Source organism: Pristis pectinata, chromosome 3, assembly GCF_009764475.1.
Source record: "Pristis pectinata isolate sPriPec2 chromosome 3, sPriPec2.1.pri, whole genome shotgun sequence".
Lineage (NCBI taxonomy): Eukaryota > Metazoa > Chordata > Chondrichthyes > Rhinopristiformes > Pristidae > Pristis > Pristis pectinata.
The window spans coordinates 64,231,468-64,244,214 of NC_067407.1; the positions used below are offsets into that span (position 1 = coordinate 64,231,468).

At 43.1% G+C, this 12,747-nt stretch overlaps 1 protein-coding gene across 3 annotated transcripts in view; it reads left to right on the plus strand.

The window, feature by feature from the left end:
- Window positions 1-12,747, plus strand: part of LOC127568211 (LIM homeobox transcription factor 1-alpha-like) — a 260,903-nt gene that overhangs the window by 6,158 nt on the left and 241,998 nt on the right. Inside the window, exons 1-2 of one of the 3 annotated variants that reach the window (XM_052011691.1) lie at window positions 194-305; window positions 724-810. In XM_052011691.1, the coding sequence (XP_051867651.1) occupies window positions 257-305; window positions 724-810 (136 nt within the window). In that variant the 5' untranslated portion in view covers window positions 194-256. Of the gene's footprint in view, window positions 1-193; window positions 306-345; window positions 431-723; window positions 811-12,747 lie in introns of those variants that run through there. The other 2 variants (XM_052011692.1, XM_052011693.1) reach the window with 2 other exon arrangements.

Genomic DNA, 12,747 nt, shown 5'->3' on the forward strand with positions numbered 1-12,747 from the left:
TCCCTTTCTTTAACGGCCAACTTGTCTGACAAAAGAAATATATATTAATAGTGTTTTTGGAGGGGAAGTGTGTGTGTGTGTGTGTGTGTGTAAGTGTTGGGGTCATTCATTCAATTCCAACATTAGAAAGATTTTTTCCATTGGGGGCGTGGTTAGAGGAAAATCAAAGTCAGTTAAAGTAAAAAAGCGCAACGTAAATGCTTGCTATTAATGCGAGTGTGCCGTGCTTTTTTTAAAGAATGATTTATCTTTGCAAATGTTAGCAGAAGTCGCGGGTCAAACGCCTAGATTTGAACCGCATCCCAGTTGAGTTCCTTATTTCCTAATTCAAGCAGTAATTTGCTTGTCCGTTCGCGGATCAGTGCTCCAACGAGTCTCTCTCGCTGATCCGTCCGTGCAAAGAGCTCGTCAGTCCCGCTGGGGGAGATCGGTAACACTGGGGAGGAGAGTGTGAGGGGTGGGGGGGGCGGGGGTGAGGTGGTGTGGGGGGGGGGGGGAGAGAGAGAAGGAGGGAAGGAGACGGGCGGAAAGTTGTGCGGCGACCTCTCTCCCTGGCGGCTGCCGACGGCTCCTGGCCTCTCCCCCGTGCTGCGCCGAGCAGCGGGCTGTTCGAGCTCCGCTTGAAGGACCGAGGCCGGGATTCAGGCGGGCCCGAGAGCGAGCGATTACCGGTTGCGTGCACTAGCGCTGGCCCGGCTGACAAACCTTGCTCTCTTCACTCAGCTGCCGCCTCGCCCGAGACCATGTTGGACGGACTAAAAATGGAAGGAAGTTTGCCGCATTCGGCCCAGACACCAGCCTCACTTCATGGTGAGTTCTTTATTCTCATCATTGTTTCGCATATTATGTCCCAGATTTAATGTTACTGCGTTTGCTTCTCCGAGATTTCATACCTTACACCTTTTCTTTTAAATAGGTCCTTTAAAAAAATTGATCAGATAGCTCACGTGCGGTTTGTAAACTCTATTCATAACTTGCATGTTGATGCTTGTCGAACCAAGAGCAAAATGTTAGGGAAAGATCTTTAGGTGTATTATAGACAGAATGTGTAGAATATATTGGAAATGAAGCACAGCACATATACTCATTATACATGCAAAATATATTACGCAACATACATGTCAAAACAAATACAGAATTCATATTATGCAGTGCAGGCACTAGGAACAAAAATATAGGATATCGTTCACGCAGTTTGTCCAATATTCAGAAAATAACCATAGGGTTTTTAGTATATAATGTTTGCAGTGTACACTAAGTCAAAACTGAATGAACGATGTATAAAATCTACAAAATAAAATCGGTATTATACTGTAATACCCTATGTAGACAAATTCGTTAGCATATGCAATGGACAAAAATGCAAAATTATTATATAGTGTATACAACATAGGAACAGGAATATAAATATACCATACCTATATACTATTAAATACACAAACACATGAAGAACAATATTGACAAATCAAATGTGCCATATAATGCATGGTTTACACTGTGATATTTACACCGCACATCTCGTAAACAAAAAAATCCCACAAAAATCAGACAGAATGTATGTAACTTTCACAATTTAATTACATAACGTCTCCAATACAGGGTCTGTGGAATATTCATTCTCAAATGAACCGGGACACGCGACTGCTGCTCCCAGGAAATCTCACAGATTCCTATCTAATTATTTATGCAAATGATACTTCAACAATGTCATTGTGTGTGTTTATATGTATAATGTGTACATGCACGTGTAGATTCCCAGGAATCTATACAGAACGAACTTCATGCACACACAGTATATACTGAAGCGATAAACGCACTCATATATATAGTATAGAAAGACACATGTTCATTCACACATCTTGTGTCTCTGAACGTACGTGTCTAAGTGGAAATTATGTACGCACTTTGATAACAGTTTCAGACACGGGAGTGAAACTGTGTTCTGGCTTTCGTTGGAACCAGTTCACGGCTGATTCAGCTTGAGGATGCACGCAGTCCTTTATAGTTGTTCCCAGATTCTGCACTTCTAACAGCAAACCTTCAAATTCTTCTCAATTTCCCTCGCAATGTTAAAATGCCCGCTCAATTTGTAGAGTTCAGAATAAAATAAACAAAAAATCTATCATCTTATGTGGTCGTAGCTTAACGCATATTTGCTGAGTTGTAGTGGAGGAGCACGGCAAAGAGCGAGGCATGAAGTGCTGATGATCCCAGAGAAGACTTTCTCATACTCTGAATTTACAATGAAATTCCCAAGTCAGCAGAAACAAAAGCAAATCCCTCATACACTCTCAGCGAACTATCACTGTTAAAACTTCTGCTGGAAAACGAACCCATTTGTCTTATCCTAGGGGGTTCACGCCGCTCCTGTGGGCTATTTATTTGAAGTTTGGAAATTATCACCGATTTTGCTTGAATGAAATCCAGTGTCTGAAGCTGGAATCGCGATCTCTGTGGGGATTAGGGCAGTGGGTAAAACGATCGAGTGAAATTGCATGGTTGAGCGTGTGGGAAGGAAAGAGCCGGGACGCGCCGAACTAGCATTCCAATTATCCAGGACTATATTAAAGCCGGGCGGGTAGAGTCGGCGCATAGAGAGCGCGTAATTGACAGCGCCGTCAAATACATGCTAAATATTCCAAATATTTTTTAAATGCAGGGAAGCTCTCGGGAAACATCACGCATTTTAACGAACTTCACTTCCATCCGCACTGCCGCCCACACCCTCCCAAAGTTGACAAGTTTAAACAATAAATAAAACAGATTTTAAGTGAACATCTGTGCTTGCAACAGGCGAGTGTTGCTATGAAACTAACAGGGTCTCAGGGTATCTTGACATCAAATGATTATGTTGCTGTGGTGTATTTTTACATATAACATTGTAAGAAGTATTTTAGCGGAATATTTCAAGCACGGTGCCTGCTTGTGCAGTTGATAACCTACGGATATTAAGGAGAAATATACACACCTCGGTACAATGACAGGACAGAGCGACTCACACTGAGAGACTGTGAGTTTAGACGGCAGGTAGCGAGCTAACACAGGAGAGAAACAGTTCGAGTCTGCAGTAGAACAGTCAGAAAATAAAGACGAGAGACAGACCAGCGGCTGCAATGAGGGTAGCAGAGGGGCTAGGACAGAAAGCGAGAGGAGAACAGATAGGATCGGCCTGACAGAATGCGGGGATTGAAACGCGGTTCCGGGGCCGGGTGAGAGGTGACACGGGCGGGAGAGGCCGGGAGAGTACAGGCTTTTCCCAGTCTTTTCCTCACGACATGCGTCTGTGTTTATTTTCAGAAATATAATCTACATTTCATCTTTCTAATACTCTTCCAGGTGCTAAATACTGTTTACAATTTTTTTAAAAAATGTAGATCTCTCAACCATGTTCTGCGCGAAACCACACACACAGACAGACACAAACAGACACACATCGCCGAGAGGGAACTCACACAGTCCATCACTGTTTAGACATGGATGTCGTTTGGAAGTTTGGGGGGTATTGCTGAACTAATGTAGATTGTGTGACTGTTGTCAAGCAAGTCAATCGCCATTGGCCGTGTAGTGTTGAATTTTCCAGGTCTGTTTAAAGGAGAGCTTTGATTTTCTTGGTGTGCCCTCCACAGCAGACACTCTCCCAAACATTGCCCTTCGTTTCCTCACCGTAGTTCGACTTCTCTGACTCCCATTTAAGTTAAACCGACCTGTTGAAATTAAGTGAACATAACGAAAGTTCCCTCCATATTCCCCAAACCTGCCACCCTGCGCATGAATCATTTTTCGCTTGGTGTTTGTTTTTTTTTATCAGAAGATCACCGCAAACCCCTCACTTGACGATTAAGCGCTAACTCCTGAAACACAAATGATTTTGAAAGAATGGAAAAAATATTCCGAAGCAGGGCACGGCGTTCGTTCCGCCGGCGCTTGGAAGGAGTGGGTGAGAAGATTATCTCTCTACCCGGGTCTCTCTCAAAGTTCTTCCCGAACGAATCCCCCGTTTGCCGGCGGGTTTTTGTTCACCAGAGGGTGGGCAGCGACAGCTGTATAAGCGCGAATATTACGCTTTGTGATATCGCCGAAGACAACAGTTCGTTCGTGGCGGGATGGGCGGCAGGGGGCTGTTTCGGCTTGAAGTTTTATTCAGCCTAGGATTTTCTACATACAGTAGTGCACACAATCTGTTCATAAATCTGAGCGAAGTGGATGCTTTATTTAAAAACGTTGTACATTTTCAAACGACTTGCGTTCAGAACGATATGTAATACAAACCAGCGCTAGTCTGTATATTCATTATCATTAAAGGGAAGGTCACAATTATGAAATAACCTTTACGAACTAGATGCATTAAACAGACACCTACAACCTATCAGTATGTTCAAACTCATATAAACAGCTATATAGACACACAGATAAGATGCACATACATATTCAGATACCCATACCTATTCGATTAGGTGCCCACGTACTCACACAGCGCGCACACCGACGGCTACACACTTGAATCTAAACAGCCACACACAGCTACACCTGTGTAGATTCAGCCAGGCACCTACATTTCTGTACGTGCACAGAAAACCACCTGGGGATTCTGTCGCCAATGTTTTAGGATCATTAGCGGCAATCATTGTGTGTCTTAATTTGTCCGCGTTGATTTATTGTTGGCCGGTGGGAAAATCAAAGAGATCCGGGGAAGTAGAGTTGAGGCCGAGATCTTACAGATTGACGGGGCGACCGCATGCCCCGCTCCCTGCTCCTGTTCCTTCGGAACTTCAGTCGGCATTCGTTCATTAAGGCCACGTATTCATTGATACATATGGGCTTCTGACCCAGTCATCTGTAACTGCACATCTACACACACACACACACACACACACACACACACACACACACACACACACACACACACACACACACAATTACCTATAGGACACACACTACTACACTTTCTATGCACAAATCGGATACCATAAGCAATTAAAACGCCGACACTAATGCAATTTCACACTCAGCTCTATTAATATGGAGTTCATTCAGCAGAGATTAACTCTGGTCCCCGCCTGGATTACATTTAACAGTAAAAGGTAGATTTAACCAACCGTGAACACCCCGCGCCCAATTCTATTGCAAATCGTCCCCAAATATCTGTTTTCCAGGTCATCAGGTTAATGTGAGATTTGATCATTTTTTGTAGATGCCTATTTAAGAATGGTAGGTGGGATGGAGTCATGGTCCGAGAGTTAGGTCATTGGCGGAGTTCTTCTAGATTACTGTACATTGGGGGTGGACACCGATGGCGGAGTCCTGGTCACACTGTCTAATGCACTGTACGGGTCTTGGTGCGCCGCGCACACGTGTGTACATCCGAATCTGTGTCTTTGTAAATTTATATAGAACATAATCTCCTAATTCAGTTTGACAGATGGGAGCCGTGTTTCACGGAGAAGGATTCCCTCAAAGTTTGTCAGCGACCCCCTCCCCTCCTGGATGTCTCCAAACCGGCTCCCACAACCTCACTGGGGTGAGGTGGAAGGAGGGCGATTATTGTTACCGCTGCCTGTGCCCCAGAGCTGGGCAGACTGGCGTGGAGACTTGCTCACATACTTTGCAAAGGGAGAGGGACACGGTGGTTTAGGACGCAAACGGCGTGAGGCCGAACTCTCGGCGCAACTGCAGCGAAAATGGTTGACTCGGGATTCACCACCGAGTTGCAGTCTCCACTTCACCGGGATGGGAGCGGGCGGTAAGGGGCGGGCGCTCTCTCTGGATGTCTTGGAGACTTTTGTAGAGCAGATGAGGTCGAAATAACATTTAATTCCGACTATTTCAGATACACACTAACGCAGAGAAACACTCACAGAGCCGTGGACACACAGACACCCAGGCATACAGGAACCCACACGTATATTATAGACACACACATATAGACACACACATACATGTACAACACAGATACATAGATCCCCAGGGGTACACATACAGAGATGGACACACACATAGATACACAGACAGGCACATAAACCCACACACAAACGGACATATACATATATACACTGACACAGACACGCACATAGATAGACAGACAGACAGACAGACACACACACACACACATAGATACACAGACGCACATGATAGACTCGAGAAGGGGCGATGTGTCGATATTCTACACATCATTTCTTCGTCTATTTATCGGAGGTTTGAATATATTCCCTACGGTTGCCTTTTGGAACACTCGGGGCTAATGTAAGAACTTGCTCTGTGACATTCTCGTCGTGTCAATGGGAACACTTATTTCATCTTCCACAGATATAAAATGTTTCTTCAAAAAATACAGACATATTTTCGTTGTTTTTCTGGTGATACAATTTTTCGTTCAATGGTGTAATTCTGTTGCCCTGCCGGTTTTCACAATCCGGTTATTTCGTCCGAAGAAATTATTATAAACATTTAAAACAACAGATCATACTTTATATAAAAAAAAGCAGGGTAAACGCGGAACATTTTGAATCTACACAAAAACGCAACGGTAAACACCGCAAAAGTCTTTCTAGAGCATCTCACAGACACTAAGTATGTGACAGGCGAACTCTTATAATGAGTGATTTTGAAATGGGATTATTATACTTTGGGTACGGTAATAATAATGATCGGGTAATCTTTTTTTATGGTCGCGGTCATGGTCGCGGGGGAATATTGGCGCAGATACCTAGAAGTCACTGTTTGGACTTAGCGCTCTGGGATCTTCAGTAACCTGCAGGTTGTGACGGTTTCGCCCGACAAAAAACGCACCCGCCCTTCAGCACCGGCCTGCTTGACAGGCGAAGGTGTAAATCTCACGTTTCAGAGTGCGATTCCAACACGCACAACCTGCTAAGATTGTGAGCGAACAAGTTAAACAGGCACCAGGTGATCTCTCGCCGGATTGCTCACAGATCAAAAGGAAATTAATCTTTTTCTCAACTATTTCCCCCTAAACCGTACGAAGTTAATATTAGTGGCTAAATTAAAGTAAGATATGAATAACCAGATGTTATAGTTCATTAATACACACATACATTCTCGCTCTCTCACACACACTCACATACACACCACACATTTTCTCTCTCTCTCTCTCTCTTTCACACACACACACACACGCACACACACACACACACACACACACACACGCACACGCACGCACGCACGCACGCACACACACACACGCACACACACATACTGGCTAGAGAAAGGTACTGGAAGGATTGAGAGTATATACTTTAATAGAATCTTAGAATCATAGAATCGTATAGCACAAAAACGGGCCCTTTCGCCCCAACTAGTCGTTGTCGACGGTGATGCTTCTCTACACTAATTCCATTGGTCTGCGTTTGGCCCTTATCCCTCGGCTCGACTCCTGTCCACGTACTTGTCCAAGTGTCTTTTAAACATTGTAATTATATTTGCCCCCACCACCTCCTCTGGCAGCTCATTCCAGATATTCGCCACCCTCTGTGTGAAAAACTTACCCATTGGATCGCCATTAAATTTCAAATAAACCTTAAACCTGTGCCCTCTAGTTCTGGGCTCTCCTGCCCTGGAAAAAAAGGTTCAGACCATCTATCCTATCCATGCCCCTCATAATTTTATAAACCTCTATAAGGTCACCCCTCAGCCTCCTGCATTCCAGTGAGAATAAGCCCAGCCTATCCAATATTTCCTTATAACTGCAGCCGTCCATTCTGAACTGTTCCTTTTTTCTCTCTCTTACATAGGTGTTAATTATTAGAATGTTTTTCAGAGGTGAAGGGAAATGGCATTTATCTTCCCAAGGAACAGATTCAACATCCTGGTGAATTTCCTCTGCACTCTCTCTACTGCTACCACATCCTTCCTGTCATGTGGCAACCCGAACTGTACACAATACTCCAAGTGCAGCCTAACCAATGTTTTGTAGAACTGCAACATGATGTCCTAACTCTAATACTCAATGCCTCAGCCTATGAAGGCAAGCATATCAAATGCCCTTTTCGCTGCCCTATTCATGTGTCACCACTTTCAGGGAGCTATGAACTTGAACCGAAGGTCTCTCTGTACATCAATGTTCCCAAGGTCGCCGCCATGTGCTCTTTATGCCCTACCAGAATTTGACCTCCCAAGTGTATTACCTCATACTTGTGTGGGTTAAAGTCCATCTGCCATTGCTCCACCCAACTTTCCAGCTGATCTATTCATTCTGCTAGTTGCTTAGAAAACACCACTGGGTTTTGGTTAAATCATTATTCGGAAAGATAAATGCCATTTCCCCTCACATCTGAAAAGCATTCTAATAATTAACACCTATGTAAGAGAGAGAAAAAAGGAACAGTTCCCATTCTCATTCTAATCTGTTTTCTTAAAAGACCATGATAACTTTTGTCCTGAGAGAAAAACAAACCCTGAAAGGGAAACAGATTGGGGTGAGTGGTTAGCAGGTTGAGGGGCAAGGTTTCCATCTCTTGTAGGCTATGGTCAGCCACTTTTCTGTGGGTGGCACACTCACCTCTGAATCAGGAACCCTCAGGTTCAAGCCTCACTTGAAACTTCGGCACAAGGATCCAGACTGGCACTGCAGTGCGATGCTGAAGAAGTGTTGCATTGCTGCTGGTTCTGTCCTTTAGATATGATGTTAAACTGTGGGCGTGTCTGTTCACTCAGATGGGTACAAAGACACCACTGCAGTGTTCCTTAAAAATAGAGCAGGGGTGTTTTGCCCAGTCTTGTGATGAATAGTTATCCATGAATTGACATTACTTAGCTGATTATTGTCACAGTTTTGTTTTTGGGAGCTTGCTATGTGCAAATTTACTCTGGCATTTCCTACATTATAACACTGGCTGGAAAATGCTTTTTGGGGCCTTTCAGGTGCTTTGAAAATATAATTATTTTTTTCCCCTCTTTATGATCTCTGGGGTGAAAGGTCCAGTGACGGAAAGTGGAAGGGGCGGATTGAGGTGGGATGGGGTGGATGAATTGAGAGGGGCGGTCATTTACACTGTAGGAAGTTAGGATTATGGGGATTTGGTCGAGGCGGTTTGAAGAGGTGCTCCCCTTTCCCCATTACAGTGCTTCAGAACATCTCCTTCTGAAGAAAGAGAGACATACAACAAATTGAGCAGATAATGGGAAAAAGGCAGTGGGAGAACTAACAGTATTAATACAGTACATTCTCCAACTTGCTCTCTGCAATGCACGAAGGATGAATTAGTAATATATTTAATCTTTATTTAGCACACAACACTTGCATTCCTTATAACACTCTTCCTATCACACTTTGTTCACAACTTAAGAGATTGAACAGTTCCTCATGGTGAGACACTCCAAAATATCAAATATAAGGCTTGAGTAAGAGCTACACATGCTCCCTATATCACTGGTCTCATCAGTTTTTGATAGCAGCCTCTGCTATAATATATAAAGCGCCCATGAGATAGGATACAGGAAGTTTGCCAGTATATAAATAACAAAAAACATTGTTATACTTGGCTCAGCTCAACAAAGCTCCTACATACTCACTAAGAACTGACTCTTTCTCCAAATACAATACAGGGTAAATTAAAAACAGAATCCATGAATGCGCTGGCTGGCTAAGAACATGAAGATCCAACCATTGCACATCTCATGATATGGGAAGGTGGGATTTCTGGCAAAAAAACATAATTTAAGGATCAAATGTTTCAACCTAAGTACAGTGGATTTTTACACAAAGTATAAATCATAGGGAAGGTTTGCTTCAACAAGTCCTCAGCCACTGGAACAATTACATTATCAAAGGTGTGAGTCAGACAGAGATCACTGCTGATTATAGTTGGCTTCAGAACACTGGTCATGATTACCAGCAGTTAATGAACTTGGTGGAGTGCACACAATTGATGGGATTTGTACTGCTGAATACTAAATAGTATTATCATATTAAGCAATAAATTATCATAAAAGTGATGTTTGCCATTTTGTTTTGATTATTTCTATGCATTGAATGAACGTTCTCGTAAATGATAAAATATGGCCCAATTTCTCCTCTGTGGTTAGCTGTCTGTGCCTGATTCAAGGGAACCTGCCTAAATGAATGGTCATGGAACACCCAGGTTAGCCGGATTCCTGACATGTTAACTCAGAAAACAAACAATGATGAGACTTTTTGTTTAAATGATACTATACCTTCTACTAGTCTACATAAAATATTGTATAAAAAAAGAAAACCGCATCAAAATAGTACACAGAAATCAACATCAGAACAATGTGTCTTACAGTACAATACTTCATGGCTAACAACTTTAGTTAGACGGTACCCACAGACAGTACATGGAAAATTGACTCCTTTCAGTGAATTATATTGTGACATTTGAACACACGCACTCATCAATCTTCAGCATGTGATTTGTATAATCCTCTGTGAATTGTGCAGCGATAGAGCAAGTTGATTTTTCTGTTGGGAAACTCTACTCCAGTCTATATGCAGCTACGTACAAGACAGGGATGGATGAGGTAAATGAAGTAATTACAGCAACGGGTAGAAAAGACTGAGGCAAAGTAATAGGCATGAAACATTAGTGTTGCCCCAGGGTCAATGATGGCAGTGTGGTAATATTCATTTCTGGAGAGCAGGGAGATGAGAAGTTATCTCGATATATGGGACAGACCGTATTATCCTGAAGGGTCCTGAACCTTCAGACTAATGAATCTCAGGAAGGTAGGTAGTCACCATCTCAGGGTATTGGTCGAACATTTTTAAGTACAACAAAGGAAAGCAACAATACTGCTTCTCCTCCTCGAGTTCTCAACCTGCGGTATCAGCCTCCAACTTACTGATGTCTACCAGATGCCCATTCTTTGGGTGGACTGGTGGATGAATCTGCTTTGTCAGTGTTTTGTAATAACTCATCACTGCGTGGAAAGAACTTGCAATGATATAGTTCTTGCCTCCAAGGCACAACTGGTTCTGATTGTAGCTCCTTTCTGACTTCAGATTTTTGCTCATTATCCATAGCAGGCAAGAGTCCAGTCTGCCATCACTTTCCTGTCTTTCACACCAATCAGCAAGCTACATTAGCTTCCTAAGTCCATAGCTTGTAGATATTCCTGATGCCCACCATGACTTTAACAATCCCCACTATCTGAGTATGCCCACCATATATCACCAAATATGCACTGGGGCTCGATGTATCCAGGTTAGGCAAACACATGCCCATGGACTTCACTGTACCCTGTATCACCAGATAGAACTATTGTATGGCCTATCTGCACCACCGGGGAAGTGTTAGCTCCATTTCCTTCTCTGCAGTCATACTGGAATACAAAAGGATTGAAGAAGGCACTATGATATTAAGGTTATGGTTACACCCTAATTAGAGTCCAATGTTCAGTTCTGGATCCAACCTCAGGGAGAATAAATAAGCCATGGCAAAGGACATTGAACAGGACAACACAGCAACAGGCCCTGCAGCCTATCATGTATGTGCCAACCATGATGTCAATCCAGCTAATCCCATCTGCCTGCACAAGTTCCGTATCCCTCCATTCCCTGCCTGTTTATGTGACTGTCTAAATGCCTTTGCTTTGGTATCTGCTTCTACCACCTCCCCTGGTAGCACGTTCCAGGCACCCACCACTCTGTGTGTAAAAAAAAACTTGCCTCACAGATCTCCTTTAAACTTTCCTCCTCTCACCTTAAAGCTACACCCTCTAGTATTGGACATGTCCACCCTGACAAGAAGATTTTGTCTATCTACCCTATCTATGCCTCTCATAATTTTATATATTTCTGTCAGGTCTCCCCTCAGTCTCCAACATTCCAGAGAAAACAATCCAAATTCTTCCAACCTCAGTCCAGATATAATGGTCTGGTCAAAGGTTTTAAAATATGAACTGTCCAGACCAGGCTTATATTTCCCTGAGAGTAGAAGATTAATGGATGACTCTAATAGCAGGATTTACGGTAATTAATAGAGGCGATAGTGTAGGTGAGGAACTGTTTCCTCTGTTGAAGCACAACCTTGCTTATTTGGTTATTCACACAGAGCTCAGTGAACTCTGGGGTTCTCTCCTCGAAGAGCTATGGCAGTGTGGGATCAGCTCAGAAGTTCAAAAGTGAGACAATGACATTTGTTGGTTGAAGGGATTAAGAATTATGGACAGGAAGATTGAGTTTGGAAGGGATAGACAACCAGCTTCCCCTCCATGGACTCTGTCTACACTTATCACTGCATCAGTAAAGCAGCCAGTATAAACACCCCACCCACCCCGGACATTCTCTCTTCTCCCCTCTCCCACTGGGCAGAAGATACAAAAGCCTGAAAGCACGTACCACCAGGTTCAAGTACCTTTTCTATCCCGCTGTTATAAGACTATTGAATGGACCTCTTGTACGATAAGATGCACGACTGCTCTCACAATCTACCTCGTCATGACCTTGCACCTTATTGTCTGCCTGCACTGCACTTTCTCTGTAACTGTAACACTTCATTCTGCATTCTGTTATTGCTTTGCCTTGTACTATCTCGATGTACTGATGTGATGAAATGATCTGTTTGGATGTTATGCAGAACAAAGTTTTTCACTGTACATCAGTACATGTGACAATAATAAACCAATTTACCAATTTAAATTCAGGGGATGGGGTAGAGAGATAGATTAAGTCTCCTCACCTGTCACTCTAATTTCTGCCAGTTATTGGTGAATGAAGTTTTCTCACTGTTTTCTGTTGAGAATTTGCTTTGATTTTCAAACCAAATTTTG